This window comes from Leptidea sinapis, chromosome 30 (genome assembly GCF_905404315.1).
Source record: "Leptidea sinapis chromosome 30, ilLepSina1.1, whole genome shotgun sequence".
Lineage (NCBI taxonomy): Eukaryota > Metazoa > Arthropoda > Insecta > Lepidoptera > Pieridae > Leptidea > Leptidea sinapis.
This window is the reverse complement of record NC_066294.1, coordinates 8,199,263-8,219,074: the sequence shown is the minus strand read 5'-3', so window position 1 is coordinate 8,219,074 and position 19,812 is coordinate 8,199,263. Positions and strand designations below refer to the sequence as shown.

The following is a 19,812-nucleotide window of genomic DNA, read 5'->3' as shown; positions in this document are numbered from 1 at the left end:
CTTTTAGGGCTGTCAGCACAGAGGAGGTTTTTAGTCGGTCGGTGTTTACACCCATATAGGCCCCGTTTCGAGGTTTTCAATACGTAAATGTATTTTCCGCCTCTTGACAAAAATTTACATATTAACGATCGTTACGAAAATTAATCAATAATAATTCTTTCACTTCCTCTCAAATGCCATCAAATTAAAGTTTTGCTAATGGCAATGGCATGTTAGTATTATTTATCATTATAATTATGACTTAGGTATTAAAATGCACTTAAATCCTAGGATCTATTGTGCCCCCTGCTTGCGGTAGTGCGTCTTCCCTCAACTCGAAAGTTAAGGAAGGGAATCGAGGCTACTAACTAGGAAACGTGTTACTGTGCCGAGATTTAAATTATATCCTCGAGACCTATTACTTTTAAAAGGCGTAGGATCGTCAAATTACTGGACAAATAAGACTTAACATCTTATGTCTCAAGGTGACGAGCGCAATTGTAGAGCCGCTCAGAATTTTTGAATCTCATGATCCGCAGACGACCCAGGACAACGTCACAACCCAACTAAAATTAGATAGTGCGAGGATAAAGAAGAAGAATCCTGAGCGGCAGTGCATTGTAATGGGCAAAGCGAATCAATTGAACTGAACGGCTTGCTAGTCTCGTTCCTTATTGTCATAAAAAAAATATAAACAATAATTTAAAATCAAAAAGCCGATGAGAATAATTGTTAAGCCAAATAATCTTTATTTTTGTTCGGTTATATCGGAGAGTCGTTTTCGTATATTTTGAACAGGGTCAGGTAAGACTGTTTCAGACGGTACTACTACGGGTTCATTTTGTGTCTCGAATGTCAGTCTGGCGTTGAGGACTGCTGAGTCGAACATGCCGAGACTACTGAGGTACGGCGCTCGGCGATACTCCGGATGGTTTATCATCCAACGACAATATTCCTTGACACTTCTGAAAGCAAATTTACTAGCTATTTTAGTATTACTTGCCAAGAATGCGTCTAAACTCTAAATAAGACTCTAGAGACGTCACTTAATTGTGCATCTTCTACCGCATTTATCACGGCGAGTGTTCCGAAGAGCTGTTTCACCTCAAGCCTGCCGCCGAAATCCTTTCCGCACGACACGCCACAAATTAGGATATCATCACCACCATCTGGATGTGTGGCGGTCCTCCACTGTGCGCTTTTCAAGGAGCTTTCTTCCACGTACTACAAAGCTGTGGAATGAGCTTTCTTGAGCGGTGTTTCCGGGACGATACGACATGGGTGCCTTCACAAAAAGCGCATACACCTTTATAAAAGGCCAGCAATGCTCCTGTGATTCCTCTGGTGTTGCAAGAGAATGTGAGCGGCGGTGATCACTTAACACCAGGTGACCCGTACGCTCGTTTGTCCTCTTTTTTCCATAAAAATATAATCCTCCATTACCATCGTTCAGCGCCATCTAGTATAAGTTGTGGTAAGTAATATAAGCGATATTACAAGCTTCAGCCAAAGACAATTTTGAATTAAACTAACTTCATCGAGTAATGAAATATGAAAATTTATTGAATGCAAACACCATCATGTATACAAGGCTTTAAAAAATGCGTATGACGTAAGCAATCCGTATAAATTATTTCTCTTATTCGGTCTACTCTTTGTATACAACCACAGAGTACGGATGGTTACTTACTTATTAACTTTCACTATAAAACCTACTGTCCATGCTGTGAAGATTATAACCATTAGATAATTTACTTTCATGCGGAGGTCTAAGCATTTCGTTTATATAAACCCAAAGATAAAGAACTTAAATGAGAAATATCATTTAGTTTTTAACCTAAGCTATTTTTTTTAATGGGAATGTAAACTTGTAATAACCAAATACTTCAACATACCCCTCTACTCTGTAACCTGCAGCATTAGCCGGGTAGTATATAATTCAATAAAAAGACAAAGAAAATTATGTATAAGTACTCCTTACACATAATTTACGAATTAATTTCTACATTTTAATAGCGTGTCGTTTTTGTTTTTTAAGGCCAAAAAATCGCCTAAAATATATTTTTACAAAAAATAATTCTATATCTACAGAATACGAAAAGAAAATTAATTATTTCTTTCCATTTCTATTTTTTTATAGACAGTGCGAAAAAAAATACCCTTAACATACACAGTTGGAGCTATGCTAATCATCCAATCTACTTAACTGTACTTAATTACACCAAAGTTAAACTACACCAAAAATACTATTTAACATGCCATAGTTTTGTTAGTTTTGTAAAGAAAATCGTATTATGTCTGTAATAAATTTGAAATACATCTAATTCTGAATTAAAACTAATTGCTTGATTCATCAGTGCCGCTGGATTGGTAACCAGTAATATCTTATTTTATGCGTCTAAGTGCGTGACAGTAGTGGACACGTCGAAAAATATAGCTGCGAGCTGTTAACATCTATTTTCAGCAACGCACGCACACTTTAGTAATAAATCTGGCCTGTTTTCATGCATTGTCGAACAGCGAGAGGCTCTACTTAGATGTATAAATTATCTAAGTCTGAAATTAAAATAATAGGTACTACTTGTCAATAATTATAAAATACTAGCTGACCCAGCAAACGTTGTATTGTCATCATAGTTAAAGCTGTAGTTAATCCACTAAGTATAGGGAGCTAGAATAAAGTTCGTTTTTTACCTCCTGAGAAACAAAGATTCTAATTAGTTATTCATTTTTAACTATTCTTTCAATTTGATATCAGAACGACGCGACGGGAGCACATCAAGGGAAAATAAAAATCGTTGTTTTTATTTAATTCCGAGCATTTTCATATGTATTCACCTTTTAAACCTTCTCTGGACTTCCACAATTAATTTAAGACTAAAATTAGACAAATCGGTCCAGCCGTTCTCGAGTTTTAGCGAGACTAACGAATAGCAATTCATTTTTATATATATAGATGTGCTCAATTATAATCAATATGTGTTTCGGTCTGAGAATTAACATCTTATGTCTCAAGGTGACGAGCACAGTTGTAGTGCCGCTCAGAATTTTTGGGGTTTTAAATAATCCTGAGCGGCTCTGCATTGTAATGGGTAGGGAGTATCAATTACCACCAGCTGAAAGTGCTGCTCGTCTCGTCCCTTATTTTATTATAACAATATAATTATACAGTAACAAAAGTATACCTCAAATTAGTGATGTCCTCCCAAACCGCTTTAAGAGTTACCAGATCTTTTGGTACATGTCTCGCAGATCTCCATAGATTCTTTGTGTCATTTTTAGGAGCTATATACTGATCTTTCGGTGGTAGCATTTTATTGAAACCCTTGGTACGGTTTGGTTTTGCCTCCGCCTTGATATCTTTGGATACTTCACGCTCTAAAGTGGCGTATTTAGATTTCTAAAATAAAATGTTATTCATTTCTGGTTTTCTGTATTTACACTCAATGATACTAAAGGGATATAAGTAAAAATTTTTCAAAAATAACTGGTTTTTTCCATATCCCAGGTCAACACAAGTCTGATTATAAAAAAATATAAATATTCATTATTTAGACATGTTCTGAATATTTTTCTTTTTAGGATTCACTTTTTTTGGATTGCTGACATAAAATAATATTCCGGTCAGTATACTTGCAATGCTGATGAATAAATCTTTAAAAATTTTAAAAAAGAACTAAATACGTCAGAGGCCATCCATAAATTACGTCACAAGAATGGATTTTTTGACACCTCCACCGTCTATGTCACAGTTCACCTATTTCGCAATTTCACATTTAGATTTTTACGAAGTTTAATCAGCAATGTTCCGAAACTATTTTTAATTCCATTTAAATTCTTTTTCAATAAAATCTACATAAAATTAAACAAACAAAGGCGTGAAAATTAACAAAACATAAAAAATATAATATATATTGCAACCACAACCTGAGAGTTTAACAAAGCATACATGGTTTTATAAAAGATATGTCACTCTAACGATTGGCTGAGTTGGAATGAGCGCTCGCACGGAACGCGAGAGGTAGTGCGTTCGTGTCCCGCATCGTTCATAAAATTTTGTTTTCAGTTTCATTTGTGTAATTAATCCCAGAAGTGAAGGTTATCACTTTAAAAACCTAACAATTTTTTTAGATTTGCAAGATTAATCGTTAGTTTAAATAAAGTGTTTTATCCGAGTAGGATATAAAGTATTATACTTAAAAAAAAATGTGTTGTCACAAAATTTGTGACCCCTCCCCACCCTTGTCACATAATGACACACTTATTTGACCCTCTCCCACCCTTTAAACGTGTGATGTCATTTTTGAATAGCACACAAGATGGACCGACGATATGGTCAAGATCGCCGGAATACGTTAGATGAGGGCAGCGCAGGGCCGATCCTCGTGGAGATCTTTAGGGGAGGCTTTTGTCCAGCAGCGGACGTCTATTGGCTGATGATGATGATGAGATGTGAAAGCTTGACTTACTCTCTTATTTCCAGTAACATTTGCAACTCTTTCATCAACCGTTGGCAGTTCTTTTGGCACGACTTGAAGACTTCTGGCGGCGTGTGTGTCGAACTCAATCTAAAATTATCACATGGATTGATTGTACTATATTTTGTTACTAATCTTATTAGTTACGGATGCTTCAGATTCATTTGGTAATGAGTAACCCTACCTTGATGGACCGACGGTCTGGCCAAGATCGCCGGAAAAGGTTGGATGAGGGCAGCGCAGGACCGATCGTTCATGGTGACATATCATCGATCTTTGGGGGTGACCTTTGCCCAGCAGTGGACGTCTTCCGGCTGAAATGATGATGATGATGCCAAATGTTGAATATATCACTGACAACACTGTCAAATAATAATAATTCTGAAGTTTTCCGAATGTTGGGCAGCCTTGCAAATAAACGCGGGAAACGTTATACCTATGTCCGAATAAAACTATCATATCCAAAATGTTTACTAGTAAATATTTTGCATATTCTTGGTATATTTTCAGGTATAACTTATTATAAAGTAAAGTATATTTTTTTTTCTTAGCCGGTACTTTAACATGTTTGTTATTGATAACGTTAGTTGGTGCAACCCAGTTTTAGTGTTTCAAATAATAACCTACCTGGAACAATTCTTTGATGGTTTTAGGTGTGAATAATTGCGATTGTTGGTCTCCCCCAAGTTCCTTCATAAAATCACAAAACTCTTGGACTATCTGAAACGTACAATATACAATACAATTAGTGCCGCTCAGAATTTTTGGGTTTTTCAAGAATCCTGAGTGGCACTGCATTGTAATAGGCAGGGCGTATAATTACCATCAGCTGAACCTCCTGCTCGTCTCGTCTTTTTTGTCATAAAACAGTTTTAAGGAATTCATCAAAAGTTTAAGACATTATTAATTAATACGGCTAAACACACGTCGTCTAAATCAGTGTAGGTAACGACTTGTTTCGGACCATAGAAATTCAAATCTGAAGAGACTAGAAATGACATTACTCGCTCACAGGTGACTAAATTATAGACCAAAACCAAGAGACATTGAATATCTCGCCTCAGTGGTGAAAGCCGAAGTTTTGGTCCAAAACGAAAGAACGACGAACTTCGCATTAAATTCTCTTACCAAAGTTTTTCGGATCCGAAAATTGCGAACGAATATCGTTTCGGAAACAAAGACATAACCATAAATACCGTGTGTCTTCTACCGCATTTTCACGGGGAATGTTACGAAGAGCTGTTTAACCTGATTCCTGCCGCCGAATTCCACCTTCAAACGACACGCCACAAGTTAAGATATCATCCCCACCATCTGGATGTGTGGCGGTCCTCCACAGTGCGGTTTTCAAGGAGCTTTCTTCCACGTACTACAAAGCTGTCGAATGAGCTTCCTTGTCCGGTGTCTCCGGAACGATACGACATGGGTACCTCCAAAAAAAAGCGCGTACACCTTCCTTAAAGGCCGGCAACGTTCCTGTGATTCCTCTGGTGTTGCAAGAGAATGTGGGTGGCGGTGATCACTTAACACCAGGTGACCCGTACGCTCGTTTGTCTTCCTATTCCATAAAAAATGTGACATAACCATAATAATGTCAAACAACGAAAAAAGTGAATGTCAAGTGAATTTGGGAATAAGGTAAACGAAAGAAAAATGTCTGATCTCGAACTTCGTATCGACCTTCGGATCCTATCCTATCTCTCAAGTTGGACTAAACTGCACTACATGAAGAATCCCCATTAAAATCCGTTCATTAGTTTAGGAGTTCATTGGAAACAAATTTAAGGACACTGTATTTATACATATATATATTAATCAGAATGGATTATTTTAAGCGCACAATTTTCTATGTTATTATTTTAAAAATAAACCTACTTTAAATAGTCCAAACAACTATTTATTAATAATAAACTGCATACGCAAAATACCTATATAAAGTATTTCATATAAATTCAAATTCAAAATCACTTAATGTCAAAAAAAATTTTTTTTTCTTATTGAATCTACCGCTACTTCGTAAAGGGTTGAGCTAATGAGAAGAAGTAGCAAGAAACTCATTGGCACTCTTTTAAATCAAGATTTACATTTGAATTGTTTTACAAATCATTTACAAGAATTACTTACTCTGTTAGTAAGATCGTCAGCCTTCTTGACAAGGCTTTTTTCATCTTCCTTCTCCGGTTCTAAAAATCTGGTCGGCCATGTTATTTGTTCACGAACGGGCTTCTTAAGAAATTCTTGGTGAATATTAATAGAGCTCTCTTTGTCATCACTGAAATATAAAGTTTTCTCGTACTGAATTTTCTATAAAACATCAATTTTACTGGAATACCTGAGTGTTGGTAATATCATATATCATAATTCAGTGTATGAATATAATTATTAAATAACTTAGACTTCTATAGACTTGAGGGTTAGATGCGTAAAAAGTAGAATTTATTAGTATATTTATACACAAATAAAATTTTATGAACGATGCGGGATACGAACCCACGACCTCCGGCGTTGCGTGCCGGTGCTCTAAACCACTGAGCTAACCGTTCGAGTACCGCCTCCTTATAAAATTTTGTTTGCTTTGTTCAACTCGCAGGTTGTGGCTTCATCTACAGGATCCACTTTACAGTTGATAACCTGCTCAAATTTTATTTGTGTATTAATCCTAAAAGTGAGGTTATATATAGAGGAGGCCATATGAGCATACATACGTGTCAGCTGATGGTATGCGATCACCGCAGTCTATAGTCTCTTGTAGTACCAGAGGAATCATAAAAGCGATAGCGGACCTTTTGTTACTGGATAATGATGAACTGATGAACTTTTGTTATGAGTTCTCGTGACAGGCATCGTCATGCTCGCTTAATGCTACTGCTTGTGGCGGCGACGTGGGGCGGGTCATTCCCTTCACTAAAATATGGTCGAGGTAGGCGATGGCTTGACCATGCGTCCCGCTCGTGAACGGGCGCTACTTGTGGTGGCTGGATGATCCCCGCACTGAGTCTGTTTCACGTTTTTTTTTATTTCTTTTAATTTTTTTGAGTTAAATTTATTATATATTTCTTACATGTTATAGCTAATAAAATGTTATCATTAATATGTATCTCCTTTAATAAATCATTTTTTCAGTACAAATTGTTTAAGTATGTGTTTATTGCTATAAATATTAAGAGACATAAGAGAGAATAAGCAAAATATTAAGTATTTGTAATTATTAAATAACTTAGACTTCTATAGACTTGAGGGTTAGATGCGTAAAAAGTAGAATTTATTAGTATATTTATACACAAATAAAATTTTATGAACGATGCGGGATACGAACCCACGACCTCCGGCGTTGCGTGCCGGTGCTCTAAACCACTGAGCTAACCGTTCGAGTACCGCCTCCTTATAAAATTTTGTTTGCTTTGTTCAACTCGCAGGTTGTGGCTTCATCTACAGGATCCACTTTACAGTTGATAACCTGCTCAAATTTTATTTGTGTATTAATCCTAGAAGTGAGGGTTATCACTTTAAAAACATAACAAATTGCTTAGTATATTTATGTAGCAGACGGGATTTTTACGATTTTCAAAAAAAAAACAAATGCATGCATGCGTCCTTGGTAGTTATGCAACAATACTCCAAATTCCAATATAAGATAAATAAAATTTACTCATTGTGTTCTTTATTTTTAAACCGATTCCCGACTGGACCACTCAACTAATCTATGGAATGAGCTTCTTCGTACAGTATTTCCAGGACGATACGACATTGGTTACTTCAAATACGCAACGGCATCACCAGTGCTGTCGTCTGTATAGCAGTATATCTTGGAGGTGTCCAACATATCATTGATATGCAGAAGAAACAGTGTAGGAGATAGCACACAGCCTTGGGGCACTCCAGCTTTCACGGGCTTTGGTTCGAGCAATAACCGTCGACAACGACTTATATGCTGCGCCCAGTGCTGTAGGTCCCCTTGCATAATTTTTCGAGAAGCCGAAATGATGTAATTTTTGAGAGAAGCGCCTTGTTTCATACCACTGGCTAACTGCCAGGCCTTCTCGCTTGCTTTCGATAGCCGCCTCCCATGTATGTGTCAGATATACCAGAAGATCGGCTGCCGATCGACCAAATCGAAAGCCGTACTTTTGGTAGCTGATCAACTAGTGACCCTATAGGTATATTATGAGGTGGCGGTTAATTATGCTCGCCATGATTTTGGCGAGCAGGGATAAAATAGCTATAAGCCTGCAGTTTGCCGAATCCAATCTGTCTCCTTTTTTTTGGATTGGATGGACAAGGAAAGACTTCCATGAGTCAGGGAACCCCTTTTGAATGAGTGCCGGTATAAACGCGTTAGCACCGGCGTTAACTCAGGGGCACACGTTCTAAGCACGATTGGAGATCTGCGATCCAGCCTGCACGACTTCTATACGTCCAACAAAAACAGAGCTCGTTGAACAGTTTTCTGTCTGAACTGTACTTAAGGCATAAGGCTCTGACACCGTGGGATGGCAAATATCGATCGAGTTGAAGGCAAAAAGAGTGCAAAGAAGATTGGCTTTCTCTTTTGTCATATCCGCTGAGGTGTCATTTCTCATTTGCAGCGGCAGCAGGGATGGCTTGTTGAAGTTACCTAGAGCAACTTACGAGAACGACCAGAACTTGTGTGTTCCAATCGGGTAACTCAAAAGCTGATCGCCGATTTTGACGACGTCTACATGCAAAATGCACCTAAAGCCTAAACGCATAGGTCAGTGTTAGGAGTTATACTCTCATTCTATTGTTCAGTGAGTCATCAGCTCCTGAGGATGCCCATGTAGAGGTGAAATTCGAATCAAATTGGTTTGAGCAGAATTTTACGTTGTTTAGTTCAGTGCCTGTTTGTTCGGTGCAGGACGCGTTCGTCTTCTAACTCTAGGGTGAGCTAGCGGAGGTTCATTCTGCCCGTAGGCTAACATATTTTAGCGGAATTAACACTTAAGAATCAGAATCAAAGAAGACACTTAAGAATAAATCACAACATTTATATATATAGGAATAGGTTTAAAACAAAAAATAAAAGATGCAAGTCAATAAAAGTTGGCAACTCAATATAAAAATCTGAACTTAGTTGGAACGAGGCCAGAATAAGTTTGTTTTGGTGCAGTTACACTTTTAATTTATTAGAAGTTTACGTACACCGACATGTCGATCGAATCATGGCAATGGAGCAAAAATAAATTAAACCTGAAACTTTGAGAGTCGATCAAATGTATATTGAATGTTATTTTTAAATGTTAGTATGATTTTTTGAAGTGAATAATTCCTTGAGCCGCGTTGGGCACTTTTTGATATGGGAAAATATTATGGGTTCGCGTCACCGACAGTTATGTTATGTTATGGATTCGAATAAATATTTAAAAAAAAAAATGTAATATATATCGTTAGACACCTTTTATATGGGTGAAATCTCCCGAATTCGCGTTACCGAAATGCTTAAAGCAGTATATCTGTCGCTATACAGCTGACGTATTGTGCATTATCATTGCTATGTTTATCTTATTAATGAAATAAATTGGGTTTAGTGATTCAATTTGTATAATATATTATATACTGTCATCATCACCATCATCAGCCGGAAGACGTCCACTGCTGGACAAAGGCCTCCCCCAAAGATTTCCACGACGATCGGTCCTGCGCTGCTCTCATCCAACGTATTGCGGCGATCTCCACCAGATTGTCGGTATATATATACTGTGCATTGATGAAATCATGTTTTTGTTTGATTATTGAAAATAAATTGTAATTAATCTTTTTATTGTTTTTAAACACTATGAAACTTCAAATTTTAATACGTTTAAGTTTTCACATCTACCGGCAGTTTCTACAACTGCCAATTTTTTAATTTTAAACACAGCTTCACTTTTTATTATGAAAGAGGAGGCCAAATGAGCATACATACGTGTCAGCTGATGGTATGCGATCACCGCAGTCTGTAGTCTCTTGTAGTACCAGAGGAATCATAAAAGCGATAGCGGACCTTTTGTTACTGGATGATGAAGAACTGATGAACTTTTGTTATGAGTTCTCGTGACAGGCATCGTCATGCTCGCTTAATGCTACTGCTTGTGGCGGCGACGTGGGGCGGGTCATTCCCTTCACTAAAATATGGTCGAGGTAGGCGATGGCTTGACCATGCGTCCCGCTCGTGAACGGGCGCTACTTGTGGTGGCTGGATGATCCTGTTTCACGTTTTTTTTTATTTCTTTTAATTTTTTTGAGTTAAAGTTATTATATATTTCTTACATGTTATAGCTAATAAAATGTTATCATTAATATGTATCTCCTTTAATAAATCATTTTTTCAGTACAAATTGTTTAAGTATGTGTTTATTGCTATAAATATTAAGAGAGATAAGAGAGAATAAGCAAAATATTAAGTATTTGTAATTGTGTTGCAGTGAACGAATTAAATAACTTTTAATTTATATATCCAACGGCTATTTTATATGTATGTGCATATAATAATTAAAAGCTTTTTCTTAGTGTATGTATATACTAAAATATTTTTATTGATTTGTTATTTAATAATAAATTTATGAAATAATGAAGAATATATTATATTTTAACTAAAGCATTTTTTTGAGTTATAGTAAAAAAAAATACACTATATCATTAAATTAAAATGGATACGTTCTCTATACTGTAATTTACTTGGTAATCTATATAGATGCAGACAAATATGTGAAATTTGTTATCAGTAGTTACTAACACAGATTATACAATCTTTACGGTAGGTTTATATCTATAAACGTAATCTATATATATCTACGAGTATATATAATATACTAGCTGCTCAGACAGACGTTGTTCTGTAGATAATAAAAAAACACTGTTTTATAGAAATTTGCCAATAATATTTAAGAACATCAAGAATTATTTCGTAAAAAATGCTCCCTGTTGCTATAATGAAATTGTTTCACAGCGGAACTGTCAAACCGTGCGTCACTAAACTATCCCAAAGATATTATGTCCATACAAAACAAATATTAAAAATAAAAATAATTATGTGTCCCAAATCGAAATGAAAACTATCCTATCTCTCAAGTTGGACCAAATTGCACTCCATGAAGTAATCGCCATTAAAATCCGTTCATTAGTTTAGGAGTCCATTGAGGAACATGTCACGTAATTTATATATATATATTAAGATTATAATATAAACGTCATTATAGAATGTTATGTGAATACGAAGTTTATTGAATACAAAGATATATCTTTTCAATGCGACGCTTATCATTTTTTTTTTTTATTATCTTTAGTAATGGTGCGCACACATGCTTCAGGGTATGGTCCGTTTTCTAGAGTTACAAGACAGTACGAACAAAAATGATATACTATGTAAACGGAGATTGATACTTCGTAATTCACTCTATATGAGAAGCCCAAAGAGGCCAATTGTCTGATAATTTACTAAACTTGAGAAAGTGTACTAAACATAATTTTGAATTACTCTAGTTATAAAACGGCAATGAAGCTCGCGCAGAGGTATGCTGTATAGAATATAAACAAATACCCTTTCAATGCGGCGCTTATCATTATTTTATTTATAATCTATAATTAATAATCAATAATGGTGAGCACACACGCTGCAGGGTGTGTTCCGTTTTCTAGAGTTGCAAGACAGTACGAACAAAAATTATATTACACTATATTAACGAAGGTTGATACTTCCTAATCCGGTCTATATATGAAGTTCTAAGAGGCTAATTATCTGATAAATTCGTAAAAGAATTTCTAAATTATTTTTCGCATATGTAAGTATAAAAATACTGCGTGAAATACTGCGTACTCTAGTTGTAAAACGGTAATGAACATCGCGCAGAGGCATCCTGTGAGGTGTGAAGGTGTTAAGAGCGCGCTAAAATAACTGCCATTTGAAGAAAACTTCATAACAACCATGGTTCCCGAAAATTTGATAGGTACTAAAGATATCTTGACCTTATCATACCTTATTTTTTAATAAGCTATGGAAGAGTGGAGTCTTCTAACACAGGCGCTATAGTGCTTAAAAGGAGGCTCCAATCATGAATATTGATTTATGTACATACTTGCTAAGGAAAATAAACATTTTGTATTTGTATTTTTTTTTCTTACCAATGTGTACATTCGCCGAACTCGTGTATATTCGAGATTTATTCTTACTTGTATAAAATATAGAGGCTTGAAAAATGAAGCCAGAAAATTAGTTTCTTAAGGCGTTAAGGTATGCTTGATCATAGGGCATTTAACGAAAAAGAAAGATAATTTAAGACTTAGAAAAAATATTAAGACAACCAATAATTATGTTATTGGGAATAATATTAACCGAACGGTTAACTTTAAACTAATTTTTCCGAGGTCATTTATGTATTTTTAGTTAAAACATGTGATTTGCAAATATTTTTAACAACAAACTACTTACTTGAAAAAAAAAACTTCTCCAAAACAATAGATATAATATATACTAAAAAGTAAAAAAATAATTGTGTATTTTTGTACAATCTTATCATTATTTTATTCATTATCTTCAATAATGGTGAGCACACACGCTTCAGGGTGTAAAAATTGAAGAGTTCTATTACTTTGTCATGGATCCCATAATCAGAACCGAACCAAATTCTCACCAAACAACCCTAGTATAGTCTTTATAATAAAATAATAATCATCGAAAGCGGTTGGCGCAATACTGAGTTATTCGTCCATTTGTCGAGCACATACTTGTATTAATATAAGACTTTTATGGTTTTATCATGGATGCCATTGTCAGATCTGGACCAAATTGTAGGGACTACATGGGAAGTACCAGCTTTCAAATAAAAAATAATTATCGAATTCGGTTCTCCTTAATTAATATATAAAAAGAACATACCGACGTATTGAGAACCTCCTCCTTTTTTGAAGTCGGTTAAAAATTAAAAGGTAAACCAACCATCCAACTGTTATATCAAAAACTATAATATTGATCTTTTTAAAACTGTTAGTTCTATTAATTTGTAGAAAAAAGGTTATATGTAGAGTGAATTTTCGGTATTCAGAGTCAATTCGAGCCTTAATTATTTCAGTGACTGAGCGATAAAAGTGAACTTTTAGGGTGATACCTATATAAGCAAAATTAGCGTATTATAGCTTAATATATGATAGGATTTGCCCTAACCTAAACCCTATTTTTTGGAGAGGAGGAAAATACATTTACGGATTGAAGTCTCCGAAATGGGGGAAATCTGTCGGGCTTGGGTGTAAACACCCCCTACCGACTAGAAACCTCCTCGGTGCTGATAGCCCTAAAGGCTTTTACAGCGACGCCCGGGGCCTTGGAGGCCGTACCGCCATCTAACGCGGTTCGGTACCGGACCACAATTTGTGTATATGTAGGTAGCAGTATAATACTGACTGCTGCGATGTGAAAAAAATTATTGGTAGAATTGTACTGGTGTCTCCAAAACCCCGTAGTCTCGACACTTAACAATATTACTCGTATTCCACAAACCTTAGATCATGTACACGTCTAGACTATGACAGTTGTGAAAACACCTAAAAAATTAAGTTTAGAACTAACCTCTATTTTGAGCAATTCACGCACACTAACACAAAGTATCTTACAAATTGCGAGTCTAAGACGTAGCTTGTCACGTTTACTAAACTAATATTTATGGCCTGTTTTTTACGGTTGTCTAACAGCAAGAGACTCTATCTAGACGTATATATTATCTAAGCCCCCTATGTAACCCCTTATTTCATAAATTTCTCAGTAGAATTGATTTCCAATATGGGCGTACAAAACGAACATACAGTCAATTGCTTGAAAGTTATAGAGTTCTTAGCTTACGCAATCGGCGTACTCTTTTGGGTGCAATGACATTGTACAATATTTGTAACAATATATATAATTGCATCGAACTTAGCAACAAACTTAGTTACGCAGTCCCACGCGTAGCGCATAAGCGGGCGGTACGCACGCAGCGGATATTTGACACGCCGCGACCCACGCACGCTGGCAGTCGCGCCCAACATTTTCTTTACAATAAAAACAAAATTTTAAAAGCAAGTGATTGACACCTTAATTCATAGTTTCTCAACCTTATTTTGCTCACCGCCCACTTTGAGAATATGTTTTTTTCTAGAGTATTTTCGTGTATTTTTTTGCCTTTTTAGACTATATTTTTTAATCTACCCACGCCCCATCTGCGCCATCTCAATGCCCCCTAATTTTCTCTGGGTCTTCTACTGGCCCCCCGAAAGTCTCAAACGCCCACAAGAGGGCCTTTTCGCCCACGTTGAGAACCTATGCCTTAAGTGAATAGGATTAATATTTTTTTTTGTGTTAAATCTCACTAACTCTTTTGTTTTAATGTATTATTACAATTATATACGCCTACAAATAATGATAGTTAAGACGAGCATAAAAACATTATATTTATTTAATTTGGTAAATAATTTAGTTGTAAGACATCTAGTTTTGTATATCTTTCGTCTTATTGTATGTACATATTACTTTAATTATTGTTAAACTTTTTTAATTCACTATGTATTAGATACTAGTAATACTATAAAATCAACCTGTGGTCCACAAACCTGCTTCTGATTTCAACTTCCATATCAGACTCCACATCAACATCAACTTTAAACGTTTGTCTCAAGGATAAGAATGGTTCTTTTTTACTTCTGCCTTGTTTGATTTCTGAAAGAGTTAATGAGTAATTTATTTATTCAAGATTATTTACAGCAATTCATGATGGTCCAAAGGAACTAACCTTGGTAACCTAGGAAGCTGCATTAAATGATTTTCAGTAACCACAATGGAAAACTTGGGTTTAAATGTCAATTAATTATAGAGTCATATATAACAAAATGGGTAGCTATGCAATAGCCTGGTTCGTCATGTTCACAAAGTATCCTTGCAATACTTCAAGTCCTGCCACATATGAAGTATTGCTGTCATCTCTGGTCTGGCGCACCCCAGTATTAGCTAGATCCATTTGACCGCGTGCAACGCAGAGCAGCTCGAATTGTCGGGGACCCAGTGCTTTGTGAACGGCTGGATCACTTGGCGTTGCGTAGAGATATCGCTTCATTGTGTGTCCTCTACGGCATTTATCACGGGGAGTGGTCCGAAGAGCTGTTTCACCTGTTTCTTGTCGCCGAATTCCACCTTCGCACGACACGCCACAAGTTAGAATATCATCCCCACCATCTGGATCTGGATTGTCCACAGTGCGGTTTTCAAGCAGCTTTCTTCCACGTACTACAAAGCTGTCGAATGAGCTTCCTTGTGCGATGTTTCCGGGACGATACGACATGGGTACCTACAGGTGCATCCAATATACGATAATTTATATTTATACAGTAATTTTGTTTACGGGACGAGACGAGCAGGACGTTCAGTTTTCTATCGTTGACTTTTCTGTCCCGATAAACTTATCGACGGTAACTCACCTTATCCGTACACGCTGTCTCTCAATGGGACGACGTATAGCTTACCATCGATATGTTTGTATGGAAATTTCAATTCACGCGTCCCAATATAAGGCGATAAGAATGACTTATCGGGTATAGGGACAGCTGACAGTAGAAGGTAGTAATTTATATCTATCTGTAACGGCCGTTAGAGAGTTTCGCTAGGCTGTTTATATAAGTCATCTCTGTAAATCGACATGTGAAACGCAGCAATGACTTATGTGCATTGTTGTTTAGATTTCAAAGGTTAGAGGAAATACAAATGTAACTACTATAGCGAGAACGCAAAATTTCTAAATACAACACAAAATTCCTGTTACCTTCATAAACTGTTTCATGAGCTGTCGGCTCTTGCGAGATGCTTCTTATATGCAGAATGTCACAAACATTCTCGAATGTACGTTGTGGCAACGCTTCGGATAACAAGCGTATTTCATGGTTTTTAAGCTGAAAAAGTTTAAAAATGGTTTGATGTCATCCAATAGCAATGACTTTAATCATTCTAATCTCAAAATACGTGCTACCCCTTTTCTTATGAAAAATAGTAATGAGCTAAGTAAGTCATTCCTGTTGACCCGATTGTGAGTGATACGCCTTGCCAATTACAACGAAGTGCCCAGGATTCTTGTAAAACCTGAAATTGTGAGCGGCATTGCAATTGTGCTCGTCAAATTGAGATATAAGATGTTATGTCTTTCGAAGAGCTGTTTGACCTGATCCCTGCCGCCGGATTCCACCTTCGCATCTTTTGCGGTGTCTCCAGGACGATACGACATGGGTATCTTCAAAGCGCGTACACTTTACTAAATGGCCAGCAACGCTCCTGTGATGTCTCTGGTGTGGCTAGAGAATGGAGGTGGCGTTGATCACTTAACATCAGGTAACCCATACGCTCGTTTGTCTCCCCTTCCATAAAAGAAAGTCTCATTAGCCCACAAATTTCTCTGACTACAATGCCCTTCAACCCGTCAAATAGTGCTTGTACACCACTGCTTTACAGCAGAAAAAGACTCCTTTGATATCCACCCAGCTGGCATCTTGCAAAGAAGCCTTCTACTATTATGGTCTATTATCATCAGCCGGAAGACGTTCACTGCTGGACAAATGCGCTGCGAGGGCAGCGCATTTGTCCAGCAGTGAACGTTTGTACGTTGGATGAGGATCCAACGTATTCCGGCGATCTTGACCAGATCGTCGATCCATCTTGTGTGGGCTACCAACACTGCGTCTTCCGGTACGTGGTCGCCATTCGAGGACTTTACTGCCCCAACGGCCATCTGTCCGTCAAACTATGTGCCCTGCCCACTGTCACTTCAGTTTCGCAATCATTTGGGCTATATCAGTGACTTTCATTCTCATATGGATCTCCTCATTTCTGATTCGTTCTCTCAGGAAACTCCGAGCATAGGCCTCTCCATTGCCCTCTGAGTGACCATGAGCTTTCTCATAAGGCCCATAGTTAGCGACCACGTCTGCGCACCGTAAGTCATCACTGGCAATACACTGGTTGAAACCCTTCGTCTTGCCTATAACAGCTTTATACTAAATGTATATAAATTCATTATTTTTTAGTAATTACCAATAAGTTGGCCCGTAAGTTCGTTGGTACCTACTGAAAAATAAAAAATGTCCGTATGCAGGTCTGTCTGATTTAGCTCATCTACGAAATGGTTGGACTGATTTTGGCGGGACTTCCACCGGCAGATTGCGGCGGTGATCACTAATAGGACGTAGGCAACAACTTTTTATATAAAAGCAAGAGAATCACATGATGGGTATGATGCCCATGGACATCCTCAAAGCCCAGGGCTCAAGATATGTGTGTCTTTAAGGTGGGCGTATGCTGTATGCTTGAGGGTCCCTGGGTCGTATCGATGGAGGAAAATTGTAGCTGGTGTTTGATTCCACAAAGTGGCTTTGCGGAGCAAGAAGTTACTTGCAAAACGCGCGGTTTAGAATCCCAGACGCAAACATGATGCGGATGAAATTTCGCATTTTCAAGTAATTTTCCCGTGCATTGGTGGAATTCAGCTCCTGGTATCAACCCAAACAACTCCTCTGTGCACTTCCCGTGATATTTAATAAGGTTAAACAAAGAAAAAACACAAAAACGATCAATATGCTCAATCACATCGGCGCTATTCCTGCCGTGAAGCTGTAATGTGTAAAAATTATTCGGTCTGAATAGCGCCGTAGCTAGTGAAATTACTGGGCAAATGAGACTTAACGTCTTATCTCTCTAGGTAACGAGCGGAATTCCAGTGCCGTTCAAAATTCGTGGGATTTTCAAGAATCCTGAGTGGCACTATCAATTACCATCAGCTGAACGTCCTGCTCACCTCATCCCTTATTATCATAAAAAAAAGTCACACTCAGCCGCTTGTCTTGTATAAGATAAATTTAACTTACGGTTCCAGAGCCGGATGAATCTAAGTTTTGAAAAACTTCCTTCCAATATTTAATATTCGTGTGTATAGCCTCAGATGCTTCATATTTAGACGGTTTAACATTTAAAATCTTTCTAGGCTTCAACGCTTTCTCTCGCTTGCGATAATTCATTGTATAATTTGGTACAAATTACGGAACTGTTATTAAACCTACTAGATTATAGCTGACTTTTAACAATCATTAACCTCCTGTACTAATGCCTGTTTATAAATGAAACAGTTTGTGGGTTGGCTTGCACGGTTGCAATAGTTTGATCAATATATTTTGTGTTCATCGTGTCTATACACGGTATCTATATACCGTTGATGAATTATTTTACTACTCACTTTTTTCAGCCTATTATTTATTACAGTTTACACTTAATACTCTTTTACAACCAAGATGAATTTTTGGAAAACACCTACTACCTAAAATATGAGGCACACGCAACACGTTATTTTATCAATTTATTTGTAAATTAAAAAACATTTAAAAGCTCTTGATTAGCCGAGTCTACTTGAGCGACTGTTAGCAAGTTATGAAAATGTATAGAAGTAGGCATTATTGAGTGGAAATAATTAATTTTTATTTTGTGAGAAAATATCTAGTGTTATTTGTAAGTTACCGTAGAATCCCGTTTGTTTTTTGTTAGAGAAGATCAGTAACGATCTAATATATCTGTTATTCCAATGGACGTTTGAAGAGACTTCTTGAGAGGTTATATAATGTACCTATGTGTGAATGTATGTGTATAAGTGTGTGACTATTTGTGTGTAGTGTTATTGTAGGTGTGTGATTTGTAATGTAAGTGTGAGTGGTGTTAAACGATTACAGGACGAGGACTATCTCGTCGGGCTTCTAACAAAGTGTGTGAATTGTATTATATTAGGTTCCGACCGCTGGAAATCATCAAAGTGACAAGTGACAGCACTTTGTACATGGCCGCGCCTACGTCTCCGAGGACAGTGCTGTTAGTTTGGTAATGGTTTCGGTGATGGTGTTGGTATCGCGTTCGCGATGGTAATGTAGTCGTCCGGGTCGACTAGTACGTATCGAGGTCGCCTCTGTTTGTTCATACTTTGGTCAAGTGGAGTGTAAGCACATGCCTCCCTCACCAAGACATTAGGGTGCTCGGCCGCCTTATCAAAGTAGCGTCGCAAAATCTCCTTGAAATGTTGAGCGATGGTCGGCAGCTCAAGATCGCGATGGAGATCTACGTTACGAACGAACCATGGCGCTCCGGTGGGTAGAATCTCACTGAACTCTCTGACAGAACAACCGGGTCAGTTGGTAATATAAAACCCTGTTGAAACCACGGATTTGGGACTCTGTACGAGGCGTCCTCACGAAATGTGGACTCGCCGAACGAGAGAAGAACGAAGTTCCAGAAACAAAAACAATATTTCAGTTTGTTTTTGTCATATTAGACTCAGGACTCAAGTCCTTGATATCTACACATATGAATAAACAA

The 19,812-nt window shown here is 37.2% G+C and overlaps 1 protein-coding gene and 2 non-coding genes across 3 annotated transcripts; all 3 read right to left on the bottom strand.

Moving 5' to 3' along the window:
• Window positions 1-705: 705 nt before the first annotated feature.
• LOC126973708 (uncharacterized) lies at window positions 706-18,522 on the bottom strand. The gene is made up of 8 exons (XM_050821036.1): window positions 18,324-18,522; window positions 16,235-16,361; window positions 15,033-15,138; window positions 6,582-6,729; window positions 5,085-5,177; window positions 4,449-4,547; window positions 3,165-3,379; window positions 706-944 (listed from the first exon to the last, which is right to left on the bottom strand). The coding sequence occupies exons 1-8, from the start codon at window positions 18,471-18,473 to the stop codon at window positions 728-730; spliced, it is 1,155 nt and encodes a 384-aa protein (XP_050676993.1). The 5' UTR covers window positions 18,474-18,522; the 3' UTR covers window positions 706-727.
• Trnac-gca (transfer RNA cysteine (anticodon GCA)) lies at window positions 6,927-7,000 on the bottom strand. The gene has a single exon. It is a non-coding gene; the product is annotated as a tRNA-Cys (tRNA).
• On the bottom strand, window positions 7,753-7,826 carry Trnac-gca (transfer RNA cysteine (anticodon GCA)). Its single transcript has one exon. It is a non-coding gene; the product is annotated as a tRNA-Cys (tRNA).
• Window positions 18,523-19,812: the final 1,290 nt, after the last annotated feature.